Source organism: Balaenoptera acutorostrata, chromosome 3 (genome assembly GCF_949987535.1).
Source record: "Balaenoptera acutorostrata chromosome 3, mBalAcu1.1, whole genome shotgun sequence".
Taxonomy (NCBI): domain Eukaryota; kingdom Metazoa; phylum Chordata; class Mammalia; order Artiodactyla; family Balaenopteridae; genus Balaenoptera; species Balaenoptera acutorostrata.
This window is the reverse complement of record NC_080066.1, coordinates 146,241,659-146,269,649: the sequence shown is the minus strand read 5'-3', so window position 1 is coordinate 146,269,649 and position 27,991 is coordinate 146,241,659. Positions and strand designations below refer to the sequence as shown.

At 36.1% G+C, this 27,991-nt stretch overlaps 1 protein-coding gene across 7 annotated transcripts in view; it reads right to left on the bottom strand.

Annotated features, from left to right (window-relative positions):
* The window catches only part of GPHN (gephyrin), a 634,333-nt gene that overhangs the window by 77,272 nt on the left and 529,070 nt on the right, over positions 1-27,991 (bottom strand). For all 7 annotated transcript variants that reach the window (XM_007184311.3, XM_057543176.1, XM_007184307.3 and 4 more), the window contains 5 exons: positions 24,590-24,682; positions 14,976-15,031; positions 9,155-9,274; positions 7,570-7,628; positions 6,351-6,504 (listed from right to left, as the gene is read on the bottom strand). In XM_007184311.3, coding sequence (XP_007184373.1) covers positions 6,351-6,504; positions 7,570-7,628; positions 9,155-9,274; positions 14,976-15,031; positions 24,590-24,682 — 482 coding nt within the window. The remainder of the gene's footprint in view (positions 1-6,350; positions 6,505-7,569; positions 7,629-9,154; positions 9,275-14,975; positions 15,032-24,589; positions 24,683-27,991) is intronic.

Below are 27,991 nucleotides of genomic sequence, written 5' to 3'. Positions count from 1 at the left end.
AAAGCTGGTAGTGGATAGGAGGTGAATATGCAGTAGCTCAAGGAGGCAAGAAGGTGTTTAAATATAGGTTCTCTTCTGATAGCAGTAATCTTTGTCTATTTGGATGTGGAAGGAGGAGGAGCCACTAGAGAGAAAATAATCAGAGAACACAGAAGACATAGGAAGTAATTTAGAAATCAAAGTTCCGAGGAAGGTGAGAAAAAGTGGGTCTAAAGTAGAAGTAGAGGAATTGTTCTTAGAAAGAAGTACCTTTTCCTTTTAGATTGGAAGAAAGGAGGATAGCTAAAGGAATGGGGAAATTTTCGAGGTAATGAGATGGGAAGAAGAGGGAGATCTCATCTAGTTCAGTTTGACAAATATATTTATTTTTTACCTTCACTTTTTTCCCATAAAGGTGGTTAGGTCATCTGCCAAGAGTACAAAGTAGGGCTGCTACTGAGGTTTAAAGAGGGTATAGAGTGTATGAATGAACTATCATATTGGAACTGGAAGAATGTACTAGAAAATCAACAAGACAGTTACATCAGAATTACTGAACAACTTTAAGTGCCAGGTTGCCATTAAATGGCAGTAATTTGTAGTTGTTCAGGTAATCATAGTTCTATGAATTTTTTCAGTAATGTTTTTCTGCTTGGGAGCAAAAATGGAGAAAGTGGAGAATGGAGTCATTCACTGTGGGTATTACCACAGTAAGCAAAGGAATAGATTAAAGGAGTGAAGCTATCTGAAGTGTTAGTGAGGGCAACTTTAAAGCGGTGAGTCATAGTCCTTAATCTGGACAAGAAGTATAGGGTGGCTAGAAGAAAGTAATGGACTATCTAACCTGATAGGTTTCAGAGATTGCCATTAAAAAGCTGGGGAAATGAAATTCAAGGAAGTGGGAAGCATTGTGGAATAGTGGAAAAAAGTCATTACAGCCAAAAGATTTAGGTGTGAAACCAGGCTTCATCACTTATACAACATATATAATGTTGGGTAAGTTGCTTTGTTTTTGAGCTTCAATTTTCTCTTATGTAAAAAGAAGGATAATTATATTAACCTCATAGTGTTGCTTTAATCATAAAGCACATAGCGGTACTGGTCATAGTAGACACTCAACTTCTTATTCCTTCTCTTATTAGTGGGGACAAAGATCTTAAAGATTCTACTTTTATAATAACAGCTGCTTGTGGCAGCTCCCAAAGAACAGTATATGGAAATTTTAGACAGACTTTATATATCTAAAGTTTAAACTTGTTTATACAGACATCTGTTATTGAGAGTGGCCAAGAGATTTACAAAAGATAGAATAAAATAAGCAGAGGCATAGTGGAGATAAATACACTTAGTTCTGTGTATGTGTATGTGTGTGTGAGTGAGAGAGAGAGAGAGAGAGGAAGGGAGAGAGGGACAGACAGGGGAGGAGGGGGTAGAAAGAATGAGAATGAATAGAAATGAATGAATGAGTTATGGAATATGGCAGAAGGTGACTGAAACTAGAAGAAAACTTACCATCTATGGAAGGAATATTTATTGCTAGTACTTTGGGTAACTAGATAAAAAGCATACAATCTTGACTTCCTGAAGCTAATGGCAGCTGGCTGACTGATGTCCAGTTTAAAGACCTGTAAGTCACCATCTACAGTTTCAAGGGAAACAATATACTTTATGGAATGGAGTTCATCTTGACTTTTCACTTTCTCTTATCTTCTACCTTGAATTCACTGGCAAATCCTGTTTGTTGATTTTACCTTCAAAATGTATCCTGGATCTGACTACTTCTCACCATCTCCACTACCATTCTGGTCCAAATCTCCTGCTGGAGTATTGCATATCCTTTTCTTTTTAAAATTTTTAAATTTATTTTAATTTTTAATTTTAATTTTGTGTGTGTGTGTGTGTGTGTGTGTGTCAGGCAATTTTATCAGCATTGGTAATACAGTAGTGAACAAACAATACAAGCTTCAAAGAGGTACAGACAGTAACCACTGCATATCCTTTTAACTGGCCTCCCGGCTTTTCACTTTTTCTCTCCCATACGCCAAGCCATACATATAGAAGCCAGAGTGATCATTTAAAAATTTAAGACATTTTATGTTCCATGCTATGTTTCGCTTCCTCAGAACTGTCCATTTAGAATAAAATGATCTTGTTTCTGTTACTTCTCCAACCTCATCTCCTTTTACTTTTCTCCTTTCCCTCTATACTTCAGCCACATTGGCCTCCTTGCTGTTCCTCAAACTTGATAAGCATGTACTCCAGGGCTTTAGTGTTTGTTGTCCCCTCTGCTTGGAACACAGTTCTGCTCACGTGGCATAGACCCTCCATGCCTTCAGATTTCCACTCTAATTTCCCCTCAACAGTGTGGCCTGATTAGCCTTTGTGAAACAGAGGACTCCACCTGTCTACCAGTCAGGTCCGGGATGAGAAAACCAAAACTCCTCTAGGTATTTAAAATGGAGGGGGTGGGAGAAGAGAGAATTTAATGCATGGGATTGGTTACAAATGTGTTGGCAGAGTTGGAGAAACAAAAGAAGAAACGTGTATTACTAAAGATCAGTAACTGCAGTCACCATCGTCCCCAGGGCTGTTGGAGGAAAGTGATGTTACTGAGTTGAGGAGATATACTCCTGCTACCTTCTTTCCACCTTCTAATACCATGTTAATGCATCTCAATGGCAAAACCTAACTGGACCACAGCTGGAAAGAGAGTCTGGGCAACTGTTTTCAGGCTTCCAGCTTTATTGTATAGGGGAGAGAACAAAAGGGCTGATGTGGAATAAGTTTCAATAGATAATACCTGGCATATAACTCTTCTGCTAGCATTCTTTATTATCTTACTCGGCTTTTTAAAAATTCATATCATTTACCACTATATGTTTGTTTATTGACTACCTGCCCCACCGCCCCCATCAGAATATAAATTCTGTAAGAGCAGGGGCTTTGTCTGTCCTGCTTGCTGCTGCATCTCCAGCAGTCAGAACACTGCCTAACATCAGTATGGTAGCATACTAAAAGCGGAGGGGTTGTGAGAGAAGACTGCCTCAGTGGAAAGGAGTATTTATCACTGACATTGTTTAGAATTGCCAGTGCATGGTGATAATAAAGAACAGAATGACTTGTAGTTAGTTTTATTACTGTTTTCGAATTTTCTGCAGACAGTGCATTCTTTTAATGTGAGGGTAAAGCCTTAATAAAACGCTTTCTCCATCTCTAAGGACAAATTTGAACTTGGGTTAACTTTCTAGCTCAGTTCCTCTGGAAATTTGATAAAGAAAAATGTCAGCTTGTTAGTAGACAACACTTCTTATGGTAAAATGGTCTCTGATTAGTAACTTGCATATGGAATGGAAGAAATTACAAATGAACTATAAATCCCTAGTGGAAAGCCAAGCTTTGGGCTTCCACGAACGTGGTGACACTTGAAGCTGGGCATTTCCCTTGTAGGGACTCTGGAAGTTGCCTAAGATTGTTATAAGAAATACTGATTCCTATGTAGGACATGGTGCTTCTAAGTTGCTGGCTCCCATTCTCTCCTAGTAGAATTCTTGTTCCCTTGCACCTAAATGTCACTTGAAGAACAAAGAGAACAGCTGTTGGATGGCTGTGTGAACTGCTAAGATGACTGGTCCCACTGAAGAAAGCATGATGCTCCCCCTGCTGGATGCTGAGTTTCCTGTTCAATATCTTTCTAAGTAAACTGGTTCAAGGTACAGTATATTCATATCTTGTTAAGTCTGATGTTTAGTTAAGAGAACCTCTGGTGAGCATTCCAGCATGTAACAGATGCTTAATAAGTATATATTGAGCAAATGCATGAGGTTGGAAATGTATGACCACAATTAAGTAATTATTGAATGGTATTACCTAAATTTTAACCTGCATAGTTTGTGGAAATCAACAAGTGTCTACAACAGCTGGTCTGTGTTAGTTATTGTTTACAACTCTAGCTTCCCAATTCTAAAAGAATTCCTTCATCCTGAATAAGATCATGCAGTCACAAAATACAGAGCAGGCTTTAAATACTGTATACATAGACATCTTGTATGGCATTCTTTGGGTTGGCTAAGGCTACTGTTCTGCTTACCAATATACCACACTGGATTCAAGAGGTGGCGTATGTGAAGCCATACATATCAGGGGAAATCAGAACTAATACTTAAGGGGAGCTTGTGCTGTGACTGAAAAATTATAGACTTGTCACATTCATAGACAAATGTAATTTCTTTTGGCCTCTCTGAAATAAATGAATACTTTTTTTTCCTTATTATTTTCTGGCTATCTGAGGATCTCAAGCCTCAGGAGAGATACTATGCATTATCATTTATTTATCTATCTATCTATCTCTCTATCTATCTATTTATTTATTTATTTATGGCTGTGTTGGGTCTTCGTTTCTGTGCGAGGGCTTTCTCTAGTTGCAGCAAGTGGGGGCCACTCTTCATCGCAGTGCGCGGGCCTCTCACTATCACGGCCTCTCTTGTTGCGGAGCACAGGCTCCAGACGCGCAGGCTCAGCAATTGTGGCTCACGGGCCTAGTTGCTCCGCGGCATGTGGGATTTTCCCAGACCAGGGCTCGAACCCGTGTCCCCTGCATTGGCAGGCAGATTCTCAACCACTGCGCCACCAGGGAAGCTCTATTTATCACTTTTATCTCTAGTTTCCAGTATAGTGTCTGGCATAGAGGTATTCAACAAACATTTGTTGAACTAAACTATATGGTGATAGAGAGTCACAATAATAGCTAACTTTGGATGGGAGTAGGGAGGAATGTCAAACTACATGAAAACCATGTTAAGTACAGCAGGCCAGAAAACGTAGGGGAATCTGTCAAAGCTTCTCTAAGGACAATAAAATCTATGGGGGCAGGGAACTAGGACTACAAAATCTTCTTTAGATTCTACCATGTATGTACCATCTCTATTCTCACCCTGTCACTTTTCCCTACTACTAGTAAATAGTTTTAATAAAGGGTATAAAAGATAGCTTAAAAAATACTACCAATGTACTCTGGGGGATAACTGAGAATATTAATCCAGGCCTACAAAGTCATTAGGAAGAACACAATAAATGTAGCTTAAACAAAGTTGCCTAATAACTAGTTGTCTATTTGTTTGCTCATTCTACTTAGCTTTCCTAAACCCCATGAAGTCACTTAGATGCACAAGCATATAAATAAATCTCAAATAAGAATAGATCATTAAGTCAACCAGTTTAACAGAAATTTCTTTCTGATGCTAAACATAGTGTCTGTTCGTCCTAGGGATATTAGAATCATCACTTTGTAGATCAGTTAAAAAGAATGTTTATTTTGGGTCAGTCAATAGTTTTTGGGAATGACTAGTACACCTATACTGGGAAGTAAGCAAATCTAGAATTCTGATTTACCTCTCCATTAGCAAAACAAAACATTCTTTTCTTTTGCCCTTTCCAAAAGAACTATAAGGGTAATAGACCCTTGAAAACGTCCATCTCCAAGACTCTAGGAAATTAAAAATAATGGTAGCAAATGGCTTATTTTCAGAACAAAGTTAGAGGTTAAAAGAGAAAAAAAAATGAAATCCTGTTAATCTGTTTAAAAATAGTATAAGATCTAAAGGAATTACTTTAAAAAATCTCAATAGTTTGATCCTGCTTTTAGGCTTTGAATTTCCAGCAGATTCACTTTTCAATATTCCCAGTTTGACCTTAGAGCTTCCAATTGAAGTTTTGTATAACCTAAGCAAACAGGGGACAGGAAGTTTTTCAAAAGTTCTCATAAAAAGACTGACTAAATTCCCCTTCCTAAATCAGGGCTGAAATGACATTTTGACACATTCTGAATAGCATGCTACTAGAGATGCTATCTTTAGAGGAAAAAAACCCCCCTGATTTTCAAATCCTTCCTGGTGATTAAAGATCACCTGGAATGTTTAGCAAGAAAAGGGGCTAGCCATGGTGTCCCAGTTCATTGAATTATTTCCCACACAGAGGTGGTCCATCATCTCTGCAGCAGGGTATGCACAATTGATTGTCCCAACAGACTAAGTACTGGGTTTGCACAGTTGAATATCTACGGCTAGCAGTCAACATTCTTTGTTTATATGTACTGAGTGTGTGGAAGGCCATTGGTTGTAATATTTCATTTTAGTAAATGGAAGGGAACATTTCTTAATATGTAATTTCTAGTTCTTCCTTTCCATTTTCTGTACTTGAACTATCCTGAGGCCAATTTATTATTTCCTTGTTATAGAAATGTGGTAAGATCTATAATCCTTAATGTTCTATTTATAACACAGAACACAGAATGTCAGAAATGCTTTCATCTGAAAGCCCCACTACCCACGACCTTTCCCCTGCTGTCACACCCCCCCCCCCTTTTTTTTCCTTACCTCATTCCCTGTTGACATGACTGCAACCACTGGAAACTTATTAACTTCAACCTCTGTGACACCTACAGTTGCCAGAAGACCAATCTCTGAGGGGCCCATGTGGGTTCCTTTGGCCAAAACGCATTCCCCTCTTTTAATGTCATGGCCAATGGGTCTGAAAGTCAAAGCAGAACCATAAACAGTAAGACTAAGAACAATATTTTCTCAACTCAGAGGAAACTTTAGTGTTAAAGAAGGAGGACACTCAAGGGGGAAAAAGTCAAGAGATGAGGCAGGACCAGAATACTAAAACGAAGAGATTCTAAAAACTCTATGCTTTTTTAATTAAAAAAATTAAATCACATAACAGAAGACAGAAATAGATTTGTATCTATTGCTGTTAAACAGGAATATGTTACTTCATGTTTGAAAATTATTTTATAAATTGTTTTGTATCACATTACAGTCCAAAACACCAATTGCAATCTTCCTTTGATGTAAGGCAAGCATTTACATGAAAATATCTAATGCCATGTCCATAGCTTGTTAGCTTTGTGGTTAGGAGAATAATGCTAATGAGGTTACAGTCATGGAGATAATTTCCATTTAGACCACTTAGGTTGGTCCAGTTCTGTGGCTGTAGAGGTCCATTCACCTTGGCCTGCTGCCATAGGAACTGGAGAAGTGTAGCTTTGTTACAAAATGTTGAGCAAATTAGCATTAATAGAATCAGGGCAAACATATTCAATTGTAAGAAAAATCATTTGATATATATACACTACTTATGGTAAGACAGTAGTCTCATCTTTGTATATAAACAGTAATACATTATTCCATTATTATTGGCAGTCAATAGAGGAGGGGCTTTCAGCTAATTATATAAATACTCAACTCTGAAAGTATCTGTGTTAATATCAAATTCTGGATTACCAAGGGGTAGGGATGGGTAATTCTGGATTATCTAGGAGGAGGATTAACTGTGGATTATGTAGGCTCATGACTTTGCCTCCTTCTCATGTTGCTTTTGAATATTTCATTTGCCTTTACCAACTTTACAAAAAAGTAGGGAGGGCAGACATGGGATATAGAATTCAGAAAATTAATTTTGCTACTTGTTAAAAGCCCTGAAAGCTAATGGTTAACTGACTGAGCTGTGAATTTATAATAGCCATGCTCTCCTGAGTTCATGATCATGGCAGAAACAAAAGTTGGCTATACATTCTATATGTTATGAACTTACCTGATATCTTGGCCTGGCCGAGCTTGCACCAGAATTCGTACTTCAAGCTCCTCAGTGCCCTATAATAAGAGCAAATCATGTAATTTCAAACAGAACAATCTAACTGAATTTTGATCAATAGAATTTAGCTACTCAAATGCTTTCATCATCAGATAGGCCCAGAATATATAAAAATAGAGAGGAACAGAAAAGCCTTTGCTAAACTCTTTGAACATGATGAATTTCTACCACAGGTTCCTGAAAAATCAGGTTTGATGTCAAGGAATGAATGAATAAACAAACAAACATTTTCACTGATTCTCATGCTTTTAAAAAATGTACCAATTCAAATACTGACTCTTACTTTGTAAGCAGCATTCTTAAGGAAAAAAAAAAAAAAAAGATGGCTACCCTAATAGATACAGTGAATGTGCGTGGAGATAACCTGTCTCTTCTAAATCATGGGTTCAATACTATGCCAAGGTTCCTTGCATATATACCTGCAGGTATTTCTGAAATACCTGCAGAAATTTCAGTGAAGGACTTATAGTTTATCTGGTAGTAGATTTCTATAAATTAATGGTGACCATCATTTTTACATTTATGACTGTGAATAACATTGTGACACTGGAACTGTGTCTTGTCATCTGGCAGAGTCTGTGGAGGCATGTGTTCTGGATTTCAATGCTCTGCTGGCTTCACTGATGCCAATAAATCTGTTGCACAGTTTTAACAGCAGGGCAATGTGATCTGTGTGCCAAGAGTTGAATTTTATAAGCCTTACTTGTGGGAAGGTGATTAAAGAGAAAATCCCCAAATCAAGAAAAGAGGGTGTGTCTCAGCATGGCCAAATTTTACTATATACCCAGCCGAGGGGAATATATATTTGTTATTAATTCTAACTTTAAAAATATAAGATATCTTAAACTTCTTCTCAAAACAAGTAAGATAGCCAGTCATTAAAACCTCAGTTGAAATTATTCTTTTATTAGTGACTGATCCTCTGGTTTCAATAATTGCCACTAGTTTCAGTGAGATAAAGGCCTACTTAGAACAGAGTCCTTTATTTTAGGCAATAGAGGGGGAACTGACATAAATTTAATGTTTCCAGACTGTAATTTGGCTGCACAGATTTTCCTGAATTATAGAAAACCAGAGCTGAAAGGGTCATTTGGTTTAAATGCTTGGCTTAGTGAAATATTCAAGAACTTGCCCAAGTGTTCTTTGTTAAATTCTTCTCTATTAAAATCTCCTTCACACTTTATCAGAAGCTAGTCTTGATGAACAAGTTTCTCAGCTAGATGGTAAGTCAACAGTTAATATCTCTGCTCTTCTATCTTGAGGTAGTTTCTTTCCTTGCTTGCATGTGAAATTTCTTGGCTCAAATGTGGCTCAAATTCTGCTGTAATCACAGTAATGATCATAAAAACATCTCCTATAACAAAAGGTTTTCAAGCCTAAGGCAGTTCCTTATTTACTATACACTACAATGTAAGGTTCTAACATAACCAAAAAAATTGGGCTAATCTCATAAACATTGCAGAAAATAGGCATGACTTATAATACTGCCATAGGAATGGAGCCATAAGACCTGGTAATGACATACATCATCAGATTCCCTGATCAGTTCAGTATCTTCCACTTGTACTACTGCATCAGCACCACAGGGGATTGGAGCACCTGTTGTAACCCGCATGACTTGTCCTGGCATTACTGTCTGAGTCGGCTGGAAAAACAAATATGCAAGAAAGAGTCGATTTACTTTACTGCTGCAAAGGAAAAGTCTGCAGGAGATGTGACAGTTTTTGAAACAAACCATAAAAGGAAAATCTTACAGTCTTATTCATTTTGGGAAAATGTTATAAAAGTCACAAACAGATATATTTACACCAAAGAGGCTTTCATTTGACTTAAGTAATGACTTAATTAGATGTCTTTCTTGGTGCCCTGCTTTCCTTTTGAAGAACTATCACTTATATTTGCCACTACTGTCTCTCACTCAATGTGAATTTTCTTAATATATGTAAAGGGATTTGACAGTCTTTAAAAAAATACCATGCAATATGATTTTATGAATGACAATTATGAAAAACCAGCATGTTGATCATTTACTGAAGTTCTGATGTTTGAGAACTATGGTATTTTATTAACCAATGTTTTAGTTAAATAAAGGCAAGCCAGAAAAATTATTTTAATTATTGCTCTTGAAAATCTTTATAAAATATATTAGTTCACCTTACAACTAATAATAAAAGTCTAACAAATGTAATTAAATCATTTAAAAATGATTCCAGTGTCTGTAATGATTTGGGTTAAATATTATATCCAAGATTTTTATTGTCTGAGCTCTCATATGAATGGTATGGGAGACTGACTACTGGACCTACCCTGCACACTTCCTCCCAGCACAGGAAAAATCATATTTCTGTCAGCTCCATCTAATAGGTTTGATCTGGCCTCAGAAGAGACACTTGTCATTGGCCATGATTTAGGTCAGATTTGGGAAAAGGAATGCTTTAGATTTCCCCAAAAAGAAAATTCTGAGATAACATTAATTCCCCAATAAAAATGATATCTTTCCAAAGACATCTGCTTCTTAGGTATTTAAAATTTTAGGTTACAACATGTGAATATTCTTAACACTACTGAAGTGTACACTTAAAAATGGTTAAGATGGTACTTTTTATGTTATACATTTTTTACATTAAAAAAAATTAGGGAATGATTAAGGGAAAATACCCTTCCACTAGATGTACAATCAAAGTAAAACTGGAAATTTATTTGTTAGAAAAGTCTTAAAAAGCTTATTTCCATAATGTTATTCCTGTAAACAATACCACCAATAGCTAATATTTATTGAATACTCAACTCAATCTATGCTAGGTTCAGTGTTAGGTGCATTATTATATTCCAGAATATAAGCCTTATAAAGACAGAAATGTTCATTTTCTGTTTGCCTCTCTAGATCACATCGTCATTTTCCTGTGCTGTGGCCCAGAAGGCCAACCTCTATGGACTGTTTCAACCAGGTTCCCATCACTCTGGCTTCTGGTTAGGTTCAGCCAACGGGAGGGGCCAACAAGAGATCAGAGGGTAGGAGAGAGACAGAAGTACAATTTTTATTCCCCTTGCCCTTTCCCTGCTGGGCTGCAGTTTGGTGATGGGTATGTCATTTCTACTACTGATGCCACAGCTCCTATGAGGTGGACCTCTCCCATAGCTATCAATCTCCCAGGTCTAGGTACTACTCTCTCCCTTTGCCCCTTCAGACCTAGAGGTAGTAATGAAATCTCACTGTTGCTAGTACCTGAGTGCTTCACATTCCTTTGTTAGTTTCCCTTAATCCTGTCTATATCTTGGGTAGAGTCATTTCATTAATCTTTAATCACCCTCTTTCCAGACATATTTATTGCTCTATCATCCCAAAGCCTAGAAAGTGTCTGGCACAAAGTTGGTAGTCAATAAATATTTCCAGAATGAATGAATAAGTATGCATGATCTCATTACCACAACAACTACATGAAGCATGTAACCCTTCTTGGCTTACAATTCCAGTGTTCTCACTGATTTTTTCCCACAAGTCACTGGAGAAAGGTTCTTGGGATCAAATCTGGCATTGAACTACATACTTTATATCCCCTTATTATGTTATTTGAATAAAAGACATTTCAGGCTTATTTGGAATTGTTACATTCTAATGCAATTTTCTACCAAGATAATGCATAGAATTTTAAAAAAAAGCTTAGGGCTCAATGCATTAATTTTTTTTTTTTAATTTTTATTTTTGGCTGCATTGCATCTTTGTTGCAGTGCGCGGGCTTCTCATTGCAGTGGCTTCTCTTGTTGTGGAGCATGGGCTCTAGGCACGTAGGCTTCAGTAGTTGCAGCACGCGGGCTCAGTAGTTGTGGCTAGCTGGCTCTAGAGTGCAGGCTCAGTAGTTGTGGGGCACGGGCTTAGTTGCTCTGCGGCATGTGGGATCTCCCTGGAACAGGGCTTGAACCCGTGTCCCCTGCATTGGCAGGTGGATTCTTAAGCACTGAGCTACTGGGGAAGTCCTCAATGCATTAATTTTTTTTCAACCCCAGATACTACTTATTATCTGGTGCATCTCTTAATTCACTGAACATGACCATTTTGCAGTGCAGTGATTTTTGATGAAAAGCATTAATGTTTTGATATATGTGTTTTTCAGTAAAGGTGCTAATGTCAAAACTATCTTCTGAGCCTGTGCAATAAAAATATTTAATGTAGGTCTAAAGAAGTCCTTTTTTTCCCCTGAAAGTGCCTTTTTGGCTAAGGCAGAAAGTGATTCCCAAAATGAGTTTCAGGGTAGTTGCTTCTTAAGCTGAAGTGTGTTAGCCTGGAGCCCTCCCTCAATTTAGTCTGATTCAATGTACCATATCATGTAAATTTACTTTAAGTTTTACTGTGGCTATACCTGTAATTTTCTCTACTTCTTGGCTTAAACCAACTTTAAAGAAGTGTTTCTGTGTGGCTGCTAAATAAAAAATTTGGCTCCTCTCCAAAACCAGTAATTCTAAGTGGTAGGTGAAGGATTCCCACCAGCTCACTTATATTAAATCTAATGTAAAAGATATTACTGGATATATAAAGACATTTATATATCTACTTAGAGTAGACATATAAACTGCAACTGAATTGAATCAACTGGAAAAACTCTAGCAATAAATGAAGTACTTCCTTTAGATTGTTAAGACTACCAACTCTTTTTTTCTTTTTATTGATATAGGTACCTTATATACTTTATATAAAGTAAAAACTATAAAAATCTTGATTTTTCCTTAATAGAGATATTGAGTTGGATTTTTTGAACTTTGTCCAATGATAGCACTTCATAATTACACAACTGAAATTGAAAGTGTCCAATGCTAACCAATAGGACCAAACTATAAGTGATTTAAGATCAAGTATTTTGGTACACCAATAAACCATGTTGTAAATAACTGTCTCAGTGTATGCAATGGTCCCCTAGTGCTCAAGTGTATTTACTTTCAATAAGTGAGCAATTTGGCTCTTGCAAGATCCCTGAGATTGCTGTAAAGAGTGTATGTGTATGATACATCAGTTATAGATAAAGTACATCACAGGTAACTTGAGGAAAAACCCTGTTTTCTTATATAGTTTTGATCTTTTTTCCCAACAAACTTTTATGAGAACTTACAAGAAGTTGGCAATTTTTTAATTTCACAACTTTTCTTGTGCTCCTTGTTATCAGTTGGAAGTCTTAACTAGTAAATAAAGTTTAAGGGTCCATAAGGTTCTTAACAATCTGCTACCTATGCCTAAGTATTCTAGGCTGTAACTACCACAAACTATTTGCAATTTCCTAATGCCATGCAATTTTTCAAACACCACTGGGTCTTGACTTATACTGTTCTTTCTGCTTGGAATGTTCCTTTTTCATTTCTGTTTCTGTTTTTGTAAAACTCTCTTAGGCCCAGCTCCAATGTCATCTGCCTAGCCCTTCTAGGACAAAATGCTCAACCTCTCTATTGTGCTCCATAGCACATGACTGACAGCATTAGTTTAACACTTAATATATTGTATTATATTTAGTTGTTTATACTCTGTCTCCTCCACTAGATGTAAACTGTTAAGAGTAGTAATCATGTATTAATGTATTTTATATTCCTAGAACCTAGCACAGTGCTTCTTGGTACAAACAGTAGGTATGTTTGATAAATGTTGGATAGACTCAGTTGAAGATCAGAGAAGTACTCCTTGAATAATTGATATTTTGGGGCTTTGTTAAAAAAAAAATGGTTGCTTTGTATGTCCATTGCTGATGGATACACATACCAAGAGGTCAAGTAAGTTATGAGGTCATAATGCAAGTTATTTGTAAAAAAGGGACCTAGGTCTAGTTGTTCTTTCTGTCAGGAAAACAGTCCTGAAGAGCAAAACCAGCCTGTGCACAGCATGGACAAGGATCGAATTACTACAGTGCCAGGCTTAGCTTCAGAGACCTGTACACAGTACTCCTCAATGCTTGGATGTAGAGGTGAGGCAGCTAGGGTTACCACCACTGGCACCATCCTTCTCCTATATACTTCCTCAACCCCTCTCTATTTTTAGTACATATGGGAGTACATGCTAAGGCGTGGGATATAGCTTTTGCTCAAACTGCCCTACTTATTTATTTCCTCCTTTATTTTTATATAATCCTTATGAGTGTTTGGTGGTAGCAGAAGAGAAAAGTGAGTTGGTTTTCCCTTTGGCTCTAGTCAATAAGGAAGGTGCTCTTTTAACCAACTTTCAAAACTCACTGGATTAACATATGCTCTCTATTTCCTATTGAACGTGTAATGATGCCTACAGCACACTTTGTTTGAAACTGTTAGACTCTTCTCTTGTACACCTAAGATTCAACTGAGTTTGCTCCCAAACTTGTTTGTACCAGTTTGTGGCAATAGGTGGTACTGAATTAAGTTATTTAAATAAATATTACATAAACCAATGATACATGAGTGTAAAAGGAGTTATTTTCTTCCTATAAAAATTAAGTTAAACCTTTGGAAAAACTCATTTAAAAAAGGCTGCTAAAAAGAACTGATGTCAAATTAGGTATGGGTGAAGCAACTGTAAAAAAAATTATAAAAATATAATAAAAATCTAGAAGGATTCTATACTTAGATACTTTGCAAAGACCTTAAATTTTTTTCCACTTTAAAGAAACTAAAACTTGAAATCACATATAATGCCTTTTGGGTATAAGAGAAGTTCAAATAGCAGATACTTATTAAAAGAAAAGCCTTGGCTCTCCATCAAATTACTGACAAATAAATGTTCATTTATTTAAGTTACATTTATATTTATTTTAAAAGTAAAAGATAATTTCCCACTTGTAACTTATTTCCAATTAAATGACCAATTACTGGTATCCAAAGCATTAATTAAGAGGACTTCTATTGCACTTCCACCATGGCCCATTAGTGCTTCATTTCTATTAAGAAATACCTGTTCTCTGGTTAGCCCCCTGATGAGAAAGATTACTCAAAATGATTAGCTAGAAAGATTAAATAATCTGCTTCTTCTAAATTTCCCTGTATGTAACACGAGTTGGGGAAAACTCTGCAAAGACCACTTAGAAATTGTAGCTCTATTCAAACATTAATGTTTATAACAGAAGAAAGATTCATCCAATCACAGGGCTGGAAAATGCTTGTGGGGCATGTCATCTGAGACATACCAGTAACACCATGCTGTATATTAATAGATGCAGATTCTTTCAGTTAAGAAACAATTCATTTGGTTCTTTCTCATGGGAACCATCCTTTCATCTCTTTGATAACCTGTCTAATCCTTCTCTAAGATTTCCATTACAACAATGGCAGAAGTATAGAATTAGAAGCTGAAAGTCCATGAAACTAAAATCTTTAGGGCCTTTCAGGCTTATGAATCTCACCTGTTCACCAGCTTGGGATTCCCCAATGATGAAACGATCTCCTGGGCCATCGGCAGCTGTGAGATGAACAGAACCAAGAACAATCATCAGAATGGACCTATAGCAAAGAATAAGAACCTAGTGTTGGAATTCTAAAACTTGACTCAAATGATCAGATAAGGCTTCAGGAAAGTGGAATACTTTTCTGATCTCCTAGTTTAGAAAAGGGCTTTGTTATTACTAGTTTGATCTTTGGTATCCACAACTTACAAGAAACAATAGAAGTGGTCCAGATTGTGCCTTTTCTTGGTGTCTCTGGTGATAGTTTTCTTGTTGTTCCATAATTTCCACTCTTGCACTTTTTAATAGGAAGTTCTTTTAGCCTATCGTCCTAAATAAATGGGTATGTATGTGTTGTATGTGTGTACACACTCATGGAGACATATATATGAAGTAGCAAGTGAAGTAGGAAGAACATATATTCTTTTCTTCATTTGACACTTGAAGGAAATGAGTTACAGAATGAAGAAACTCAGGTAGAACAGATTCAGTACCTTTAACAAGTTCTGGTTAGTGGTAGAGCTAGGACTAAAACCCCAGTCCCTGAATTTCCAATACAGTATTTTTTTTTTATGATGGATCAAAATGCTGTTTCTAAATCAAAATACACAGGCAGTGCTGTATCACAATTCCCATTGACTGTTTATTTTTAAATTGGAAGAAACACTTTCAGACTTGAGATGGAAAAAACTTCTCATCCAATTTTTTTCTGTATACAGTATAGTAATGGCTGGATGAAATAATATTCCTGGAGGTAAATGTATTCAAAAGGGTTTTCTTCACATACAACGTGGATTTCAAACCAATACTATTGGCAAGGCAATGCATACCTAATGAGTTTCATGATCATGACCATTATCTCCTTGTAATCGGCATACAGCAAGGGTTTGGGGGCACATACACAGCAAAGATAACACTATTTATATGAATATTTTAATCATATTTGCAGTCATATTGATAAATAATAAAAAGTATTTTCCCTCTTTTAGAGAGGAGATATAAAATTTATTGTTTCTTGGACTTCCCTGGTGGCAAAGTGGTTAAGAATCCGCCTGCCAACGCAGGGGATGCGGGTTCGAGCCCTGGTCCAGGAAGAGCCCACATGCCGTGGAGCGGCTAAGCCCGGTGCGCCATAACTACTGAGTCTGTGGTCTAGAGCCCATGAGCCACAACTACTGAAGCCTGTGAGCCACAACTACGGAAGCCCGCAAGCCACAACTACTGAAGCCCGCGCGCCTACAGCCTGTGCTCCGCAACAAGAGAAGCCACTGCAATGAGGAGCCTGTGCACCGCAACGAAGAGTAGCCCCCGCTCGTTGCAACTAGAGAAAAGCCTGTGCACAGCAACAAAGACCCAAAGCAGCCAAAAATAAATAAATAAATTAATTAATTAATTTAAAGAAAGAAAGAAGCCAGATATAAGACAATCCATGTAGCCTGATTACATTTATTAAAAAAAAAATTTATTCTTTATGTGACTACAAAGTAGTATTTTTTTTAAAATTAATTAATTAATTAATTTATTTTTGCTGTGTTGGGTCTTCGTTTCTGTGCGAGGGCTTTCTCTAGTTGTGGCAAGTGGGGGCCACTCTTCATCGCGGTGTGCGGGCCCCTCACTATCGCGGCCTCTCTTGTTGCGGAGCACAGGCTCCAGACGCGCAGGCTCAGTAGTTGTGGCTCACGGGCCTAGTTGCTCCGCGGCATGTGGGATCTTCCCAGACGAGGGCTCGAACCCGTGTCCCCTGCATTGACAGGCAGATTCTCAACCACTGCGCCACCAGGGAAGCCCCAAAGTAGTATTTTTTCTAAAGCCTTATATATACAATACCGTTTATAATAAGTCACTTTTTTGCACAGCTGGCTTTGGTTAACCTGATGTGAAGAGGAACAAAAATTAACATTGGGTGCCTTCTACTTACTAGATGTTGTTATCTTGTGCTTTTTAGACATTGTCTCAGTTAATAAACTCCTGGCTTTCTGGTGTTTTTCGGAATGCTATTGTATTTTCAGTATTTGTTTGTAAGAAAGAGAATACTGTAGTTTTCCTGCAATGGTATTCTTATGCTGCTTTCATGGGTTCTTTTTTCTTCTTTTTTTTTTAATGAAACAATTTAAAACAGACATAGAAATCACTGCTTCAACAATTATCAACATTTTACCAATTTTGTTTCATCTATCCCCACACTTATTTTTGCAGTATTTTAATCATAATTTTCTTACTGTAGAAAATTAAAAAGTCAATTATCTTTCAGAGTTCTGTACTAACTGCATCTCAAATCTGAATAAACTTATTTTTGATTATTTCTCTGCTAGAGATATTACCAGCTTTCCACCTCCCATAAGCAACCTAGATGTTTTCTCTTTTTACTTCTTGCTCAAGGGAAAATTAGCATGGTTTTAGAGTAAAAGCTGAATCTGAATCCTGGTTCTGCCTATTATTAGCCTCTGGACTTTCAGCAAATTACTAAAACTTTCTCTAACCTTCAGTTTGCTTGTTGATAAAAATGGGAATAACCATACTTTAAAAATAATACCTTTTAAGGCTTTTTATTCCTTTCATTCATTCACTAAATTTCTACTGAGTGTCTTCTGTGCCCTTAGTGTTATATTAGATGCTGGGACAGAGTAGAGAGTAAAACTAGATATTGTTTCTATTCTAATGCAGTGTCAGTCTGTTGCGATGTTTTTCAAACTCTAGATCACAAATAGAGGTGGGCTGTAAAATCATCTTGTAAAGAAAAAGAACAGAAAATATATCTCGTCACACATGGTAAAGGTGAAAATTGTTTCCAGAAACTTATTTTTGTTTATACATATGCATGAATATATATTTATATGCATTGTATATGTTATATATGTATGTGTATATCATTGGTTTGTGATGTCTAATGTATTAATGTGTGTCTTTCTATGGGTGTGGTGAAAACAAAACTCTTAAAGCCACCGATGTAGTGAGGGAGATAGATATTAATCAAATAGTCACATTAATGAACATATAAATTTGTATATAAGTACAAATTTGTATATAAATACAAATTAAGAAAACCATTCTAAAGGAAAGGAACACGGTTTTATGAGAGCATACACTGAGAGTACCTGAACTACACTGGAGGGTCAGGGAAAGCCACCCTGATAAAAGCATTTATGATTTGAATATGAAGGATGAGGAAGAGCTAAGTAGGCAAAAATGTGTGGGGATGGGGGAGAGGGAGAAGGAAAAGGAGAGGGAGAGATGGGGTGGAGGGAAGAGGAAGAGATGGGGAGAGAGGGAGAGATGGGGGGAGAGGGAGAGGGAGAGAGAGAGAGACAGAGAGGAAATGAAAATGCTTCATCTATAGATATTCACCTAAAGAAAACAATATGTGTAAAGGCTCTGGTTCACGTCCTCCCTCTATCCTATAGTCTAGCTACTCTCAGGAGTACCTGAGAATACCAAGATGACTCATATTTCAGCTCCATAACATATGCTACTCTCACTGCTTGGAGTGTCCTTTTCTTCTCCCTGCCTTCTGGTTAAAGACTTCTTAGCTTTTAAGACTCAGCTCAAGTGTCATCTTCTCTAGGAAGTCATATCTGACTTCCTTTCCCTCAAGAGTCACCTACTTCTTCTTTTGTTTCCGCAGTGTATTCCTGAAATAACTCTAATTATGGCTTCCTAATGTATTTGTAATCATTTGCTTATTTCTCTCAGGGAAATTCCTAGTATCTGCTGAATAATAGGTATTCAATAAATGTTCAATATAAGTATTCGAAAGTTCAAGAAATGAATGAGTGTGGCTCCTAAGAATCTTTATAGAAAGATGCATGCATGAATGAACAATAAATAATATTTTCCACTGCAAAATGCTGTATTTTGAATGCCTTCCATTTTATGCTGGTTCATGTATATTGTTTTCTTCAAAATACGAGTCAACATTCACCATTTTTAGAATGTTCAGAAAGACTGCTCTGTTTAACTCTATATAACTTAGATTATGTCTAGCATAGTGCCTAGCCCATCACTGATGCTCAGTAAATATTTGATAAAATAAAGAAATGAATTTGGCACTTCCATAATACTTAGGTGGGAAGTTTGTAAACTGTCTTGTACACATTAGTATTGTGCTTTGTAAATTTTCTTAAGTAATTTTATAAATGTGTGGTAGGTAGGGATCACTTCCTTTATTTCTTTTTTGAAACCCTCTGCTCTTCAGTCTTACTTTTGTCTCCTGTTCCCCACACATGCAAATATACATACACTCAAAATGCTCGTATCAGTGTTCTGCACAAATGCTCCAAACAAATGTCATTATATAATGAGTGGCTAGAGATAATCCAGGGCAAGATTGGTATAGAGTGTCAGGGAGACCAACAACTGAAAGAGCCTTTAAGTGATTCTAAGAAGCAAGATGCTTTGTTGCCAAGGAAGGTACACTGACTGGGGAGAGAATATGTCTCACTTTAACTATGTTCTCCACTTTGCCCTGAAAATTTCCACCTGGGAAACATGCCGCTATATTGCTAGCTAAGGAAGGCTCAGTCAACCAACATTATAGAAAGTCCCTGGCACCAATGGAAGAGTCATTTTTACCATTTCCCTTATAACAGTGCTTCTCAACCCTTAATGTGCATAGAAATCACCTGGAGATCTTGTTAAAATACAGATTCTGATTCAGTAGGTCTGGGACAGGCCCTGAGGTTCTACATTTCTAACAAGCTGATGCTTATGCAGCTGGTTCATGGACTACCCTTTCTGAGGAGCAGAGCACTGTAAGACTGAACGGAATACAGACAAATTCAGACTAAGAGAAAACTTAAGAAATAAAAAATTAGTGAACTACAACAGAAGTCCTGATTTTACATCAACACCAAGGCTAACTATTTATTATAAAGACAGAAAAGTAATGATCAATCGGTACCTAACTTACCGATATTTATTTTAAAATATCTATTAAAGAGACAGGTAAAAGAAAAGTTGCCATTTTCAAGATGAATTCTACCAGCTTGGGTGGGAGGGGGCAGAAGTGGAGGTACAGTGGCAGATGAAGCTAAAGCTTGGAAAGAAATTAAGTAAGCCACAGTACGTCATTAGAAAAGATGGATGGATTCCAAGGATTTCTGTAAAGGCTTAGACTCTTTCCCCCCACTAATTCTGGCATTTCCGTTAATAAGTTTTCTTTTCTGTTTTGTAACTGTAGAATTTAATTTGAAGGAAGAGATAAAAGCAATATAAACCAAATCCTAACAGCAAATGCACTGTATAATGCTTAATGCTAGACCCTGAAACTGCTCCCACTTCCACCTTTTTAATGTCCAGAAAACACTTTTAGTCTTTATTTGAAGATTTCTGATTATATCATTTGATATAAAATTGATACCATTAGATAACTATTCATTGTGGCAATGTATAGAAAATGATCATCCTCAAGCCATTTGCCCTAGAATTATCCCTCATTTTCATTTTCCAGCCATGTGGGAGCTCTCTTTAAATCTCTTGAAATCCTTTATAGCTATTCACTTATTTTCAGTAACAAAAGCCTCATCGTTTCCATGTTAGGACTGAATAAACAGAGGCCATAGATAGCATAACTTTCAGAGGTCCTAGCCACCTCTATTCTTCAACAGAGGAATAAGGCAGAGGGACTAAGATTTTGTTTATCTCTAATTATGGAACCAAACTGTCTAAGAGTGGATGATAGGCAACACGGTAATAGTATTGATATTTATGTGTATACTAAAATTAACATTGTAGAATGAGTTTGGAGTGTTGGCAAGGGTAGGTGACAAGACTAGCACAACAGGATTAATACTTGCTGCAGTTATACTGAGGGATTAAATCAGGTGAGTTGTTTGGAATTTTAAATCTGCTGCCTGGAAAGCAGGGAGCAAGGAGTAGAACAGATGAATGAGAAGGCATTTTATATTCTTTACCATCATCTTCCAGGAGAAAAATGCCCATATATTGTTAGTATTGGGAAAAGATATATTATTTCCTTAAATACATTATTTTAAGCTTTTTGGGATTAACTTAATTATTCCAAATTATCTCTCTGCTCACATGAGTAATACTCCTATATCATAAGGCTTTCTTTTTCATCCAAAGTGTCCTACAGTGGAAGGCCATTGGCTGTCAAATGAGTTGGAAAACCAGCTATGGCCAAACAGGATTTAAATGGACAAAACAGAAACTCTAAAACATGACTTTTGTGACAGAATAAGAATTAGCTCAAAATAAAAAAGGTTATACCGAATTTTAGTATGCGTTTTCACACACTGGAAGGAAGTACAACAAAATGTTCATAGTAGCTAGACAGTGAGATAATGGGTTAAAATGTTCTTTTTGATTTTCTGTATTTTCCATAAGCATGTATTTAATCAGAATGTATAAAAGAAAAAGCTTTAATATTTACTTAACCTAAATGGCAAGGATTTCTCTTAATATAATTTTCCAGAATTGTTTGTTGTACATGGTTCTCAAAATAATTATTGACTTGTTTATAATTTTCCCTTTTCTTAAATAATCCCAAAACTAATTCTGAAGTGATAAACCTTTAAAATTGAACATTTTCAAGAGAGTGAATTTGGTATTCTGAGATATTTTTACCTTTATTAACATCTCAGAAGCAATTGTGAGACAATGGGCACCCACATCTCTATAGGAGCATGTGAATGCATCAAGAAGATGGTTGGCTTAATCAGTGTGAAGGGAGAAATAACTCTTCAAAAATATGAATAAAACTATTGTATTGCTTCTAACTGGTAAATGCTACTTTCATTTTCTTTTCTCTGCTTTCATCATTCAAATTCATTCCCTCCTGATGTAGTTTTAGGTTTATTAGTTTACATCATCATCACTTGATTCCTGTCTTCTTTATACTCTATTCTTTCTTATTTTTTAAAAGCTGTTCCTATTTCTTATTTCTTCAGCTATTTGTTACTGTCTTGATTTTTCAACCCACATACCTTAAAGTAAGTGATCCTCCAACTGGTTTGGAGTTGTATCCCACATGTTTCTGAAGGATACTGGCTAATGCTTAGTGATCCAGAGCACGTTAGCAACCTCTTTACACCTAGAGGGTTAGCAATGCTCACAGGTGCCACTGGTTATTACTGGAAGGCCTAAGGCAAAGGCAGAGGAGAAGAAAAACAAGGAGAATAAAGGGAGTGGGGAGAAAGGAATGGGAGTAAAGGAAGAAGGGGTGGAGAGAAGAAGGTATACAAAGTACAGAGGTAGAAAGCCACAACAATAGCCTCAAGGATATTCTTTACCAAAACACTGCCTGGGGTTGGTATTATAACACAGAAAAGACTAAGACCATGCCTTTTTGTTCACTGATGACTTCTGCTGCCTTAATTATGATGTTGATCATAATTAACCAGTCATTCCTACTTTGAAATTTAACTATATCCATGATGGTTATCTGTTATGTGTTATGTCTCTGTTATACATTCCATATCTTAGAGAACTAGCAACGTTTCACAGGAAAGAAATAATGTGAATTAGCTGCATGGTGGCTTATCTGTTGAACATTTTATACCGTGAGATGTCATTTTAAATGTTTGTGTGTGTGTGTGTGTGTGTGTGTGTGTGTGTGTGTGTCTGCGTATGTGTGTGAAATAACTAAAAACACCACCACTCTAAAACAAAAGAATAAATATGATATACTAAATAGTAATTTTATATGTAAATTTCTTTGATAGATTCTACAGTTGCAGAAAGGCTCTTTCCTGGCTCACATGGGCTAACTAGAAAAGCTAAAAGCAATAGTTTCTTTTTATTGAGCTGCTGCTACCTCATCTAAAAATCACCGAACAACTTTCTGTTTCAGAATAATTCTGCCTAATATAATTTATTTTCTCACTTTCTCTTACTTTACATTACTGAGAATATAAAAAATAGACTTTCTTGTCCTTTTGGTGTTTCACCTGCTGTAGTTGTTTGTTCTACTCTGGAAGTAAGAATTCATCATTTCATAGCAATCCAATATGGCTACCAATTGTAAGTTCAAACAGAATTTACATTTTAGAGGGAATAAGAAACAAGAGCCAGTGAGGCTATCAGAAGACTAAAATAATTTTCTTTCTGGATAATATTCATTATAATAAACACTATAGAAGAAATGAATTTGGAAGAGAAAACATAGGAGGCATTGGGGATTTGTTATTTATATTTTCAGAAATACTCTAATTTGTGAGATAGAGCCGAATGAGGTGCATTTAAGACAGTTTCCTGAGAAAGAATACACTAGTAGGAATTAATCTCTCCACCATTTTATAAGAATAACAGTTTAGATAAGTGTTATCCTTTTTTCAGAGATGTTTTAAGAAAATGTGATAATAATAATAAAAAAATAAAAAAGTAATAATAATAGTAATAATAGGTACTATTATTAAACATTAAAAAAACAACTATTGAGTGCTTTTTTGTGTGTGTGTGTTTGCCATATACTTTAAGGCCTTCTACAGTCTCACTTAATTCTCACAATAACCTGTTGGGATAAATACTGTTATAATTATCACCATTTTATAGATGAGAAAACCAAGGCTCAAAAAGTTTAAGTGATTTGCTCAAAGTTACATAGATGGAACTGGTGCTAGAACCCAGATCACTCTTACTTTGTTATCACTCACTTTTTTATCACTCAAAGTCCATAATCTTAACCATTTGTTCTACTGTCTCCAACAGAGAAAGATACTGCTAAGAGATGGCAATGGAACACGGAGGAGGTCAATGAATGTATTTAATTACAAGAAAGAGGAAATTATTTTAATAGCTAGATAGAGTAAAAAAAAATCCAAAACCAAAAAATCAAGTAAGGGACTCCATAAATGACCATTACAAAGGAATTGGCCTTCTTAGCAGCTCTGATAAACTGGGAAATGTTTTTAGACATTTCTTCAATGATAACCAGCCTTGAGTTAATAACCAATAATAGTTTCTAGGCAATTCAGTTGCATTTTCATTTTGGGTTCTTTCGTAGATTGGACTTTAGGCAGGCAAATGCTATTTCATATTTGCTTTTGAGCTTTATGCAATCCCAGGCAACTCTAAAGGCATAAGCTGCTGGTACCATCTGGGGCTTCAGAGCCTTGAAATATGGAATCTTCTAGGGAATTAGAGGTTTCCCTCATGCTTGCTTTCTATGAAGCCCTTATTGATGTTTGAGTTTAAAGCAGGAGAAAAAAACTTCCCCACTTTATCCCTGGTGTTGGGAGTTTGCCCTTCTTTCTTGGACCATATAGATGTTTTCAACTGGAAAACATTTGGACTTCCAGACCAAGACTGTCTGCCATCTAGTATGTGTAGAGGCCGAAAGAATAAATCATGATACAGTGTCTTTATCAACCTCTATATATTTATTTGTAAGTAAGAATTTTCAAGTAACTATAGTACTGTCACCGAAAAGTTTTAATCAAGATTGTGCTGGAAAATATATAGGTATAGGTTAACATTGTTATCTGTGAATAAAATTATTTTGACAACCAAGGGGGAAATAGATGTAATAGTCATTAGGTACCTGGGCTGAGCCAAAAATCCGGAAAAAAAAAAAATTACCATGTGAGTATGTTGATACTCAAGAAAGCCAAAATATTTACCTCGGACAGCATAGCCATCTTTTACTGATGCTGGGAACGGGGGTAGGTTGTCTTTTGCATATACATCTTGAGCAAGGACTCGCCCCATTCCATCTGTAAGAGAAAAGAAGGAAAATATGGATGTTAAGTGCAGTGGGTTAAACAGGTAGTCCTAAACAAGATGGACATATGTACTTGTCTGACAAGGCTTGTATAAGGGCTCAGTCAGATTTCCTGATTTCTATCCCAAGGAATAGGCGACAGAAGGAAGAGATGCATCCTAGTGTCTGAAATAAAAGATTAAGATTCAGTCAATTAATAGCAATGCTTGCAGGGATTATTTGAATATGAGTAGCTACACAGTCATCAAAGATGTGTTCAAGTTGATGTGTCATTAATCCTTTAACAATCCAAAGACGATTTTCTTTAAAAAGTAAATTCTTAAACAGTCATAGTCATTGACCCAGTAATTTCACTTCTAGAAATCTATCTTAAGAAAATGGATAAATCTTTCTGTACATGTTTATTTCAGAGTTGCTTACATTAGTGAGAAATGGAAAGAAATCATAAGTTTAACAATACAGAAATTTAAACAGACAATGATGTATCCTTATGATAAAATATTATACAGGCTAAAGTAATATTTTTGAAAAATATTCACTGACACAGGAAAATTCTTATGACATACATTTTAAAAACATGCAGAGCTGTACATATAATGTATAATCCTAACTATGTTAAGATATATGTATATAGAGCAATAGAAAAAGATGGGAAAGGCATACATGAAAATATAAAGTATTTGTTTACTGCAGTATGTTAGAACTATGTATAATTTTATACCCTTTGCTATAATTTTCTGAAAATTTCCAAGTTTTCTACAATGATCACAAGTAATTTTTAGAGCTTTTTTCCTTTAGAAGAGAAAAGTAAAGAAAAGAAAGGAGCTTCCTTATCATTCTATTTAACTTTAGCCAAACTTTTGGCTTTATTAACCTAAAAAAATTAGTGACTATAAGAAGAGCACCAGTGACCTATTGTGTGAAGTGACTATTCAAACCACTATTCATCCACTCTGGATGACAATCACATTTGGTTACAGCTCAGGAGTTTGATTTAGTGCCAAAAAGAATAAAAGTTTCAAGAGTCATGACCAATTCCTTAAATCCTCTAGTCAGAATCTGTCCTTATTATTATTATTATTACTATTGTTATTATTTTAAAGAAGTAACAGAATAATTAATAGGAGATAGAGAAGGAAGAAGAGGAGGAGGAAAAAAAAATCAAGCTTCACTACAAAGACTACAAGTAATATAGAATTGATTTACATAAGATGTTTGTATAGATTTAGAAAATTCCATTGTTTCCAGAGCTAGATGAGTCTTTGTTTGTTTCTTTTTTGTTTTTAGCTTTGTCCTTCTTAGCCACCTAGAGCCTCTGGTTTCCAGATTCCAGGACAAGGAAGTAAGGACAGACAGATTTAAAACTTTTGTACTCTGATCCACAGTGATAGTGATATTGACTCTTTCTTTTTAAGGAAAGTGACACCTGAATTGGAAGGGAGAACTTCTTAGCAGATTCTAGCTGTAGGTACTCCCAGGAGGTTGAAGCTATTCTGTAGCTATGGACCATACTTTGTAAGACCAGGGAAGTGGTAGGACCAGAGGGTCTGGTTTGTATTCATATATACAACATTAACTCCCAAATGAACCTGAAGCTATAAGGTAGTCTCTGGTAGTGAGCCCCATGGCATCTGCCCAGGGTCACAATAAACTACCTGGGGTAGCTCCTTATCTGAAACTATTCTGGTCTGGCGTGGTGAATGAAAATATAAGTGCTATGCCAGTTCAGATCCTAAGAGAATAATTTTCTGGGATTTGGAATAGCTCAGTAACAGTGGTTAATAATCAAATATAGCACCAGGGCTGAGTTTTTTTGGCAGCTGGTCCAGTTAATCTAGTATATGTTTATATAGCATTTTATAAGTTACTAAGTAATATCATATACATATATAATCTCATTTAATCCTTACAAAAATCTAGTAAAGCATTATTATATTCATTTTACAGATGAAAAAAGAGAAGTTTAAACAGGGTAAGTAACTTATCCAAGGTCATATATTTCACAGGTGGCTAAGGTAGGATTGAAATTTAGATCTTAGAGCGTCAATCATTACTACAATGGCAATAGCTACATACTCTCCATGTACTGCTCTTCCTCTGTTTCCCTGACATTTAAAAAAGCTACAAGGTGATTCCTCAAAATTAAACATAGAATTACCATATAATCCAGTAATTCCACTTCTAGGTATATATTCAAAAGAATTAACAGCAGAGACTTGAACAGATATTTGTGCACTATTTTTATAGCAGCATTATTCACAATACAGTAGTCAAAAAGTGGGAGTAACCCAAGTGCCTACTGACAGATGAATGGATAAACAAAATGTAGTATATACATATAAGAATATTATTCAGCCTTAAAAAGGAAGGAAATTCTGACATATGCCATAATATGGATGAAACTTGAAGACATTATAAAATAAGTGAAAATAAGTGAAATAAGCCAGTCACAAAAGGACAAATATTGTATGATTCCATTTATATGAGGTAATCAGACTATTCAAACTCAAAGTCATAGTATCAAAAAGTAGAATGGTGGTTGCCATGGGCTGGGGAGAGGGAGGAATAGGAAGTTATTTTTTAATGAGTATGGAGTTTCAGTGTGGGGAGATGAAAAAGTTTTGGAGATGGATGGTAATGATAGCTGCAGAATAATGTAAATGTATTTAATGTCACTGAACTGTACAGTTAAACACAATTAAAATGGTAAATCTTATTTTATGTATGTGCTACCACCACCACAAAAAACTACAAAGAACGGATGGCATCAACAGCTAGCACATGTTATTTTTCCTTCCTAAGTCCTTGCCAGTAGCCCAAGAGCAGTGATACATGCCCATCATGGCTCTTTTTATTCCTGTATTCCAGAAAGAAAGAGGTTGAACACTTAGTATGCTAAGTTTGAAAGACTGTTAATACTGACAGCTGTAGATATTGTAGTGGCTTAACATAAGTTAACTAAGCTCTCATTGACAGCCAATTTAGAGAAAAGAGTATCAGCTGACTTGATTTCTCCCTTTAATGCCTGAGTTACTCATGTATCTTACTGTGCAATTCCACTCTGGAGGGTTCCTAAGGTATAGAGTCTACTCAATCATAATTTGACAAAATTAGATTCTGGAAACTAAAGCAAAAACTTTGTTCTGTAAGTTTCCAATAATAATTGACCCCCTACCCCCATCCTACCATACACATAAACACTAAAAAATAGCCCTCAAATCTGACGAGGCTCAAATAATAACTTTGGATTGAGAAGATGTACATATGACAAGAATAAGTGAGTTTATTTAATTATTTATTG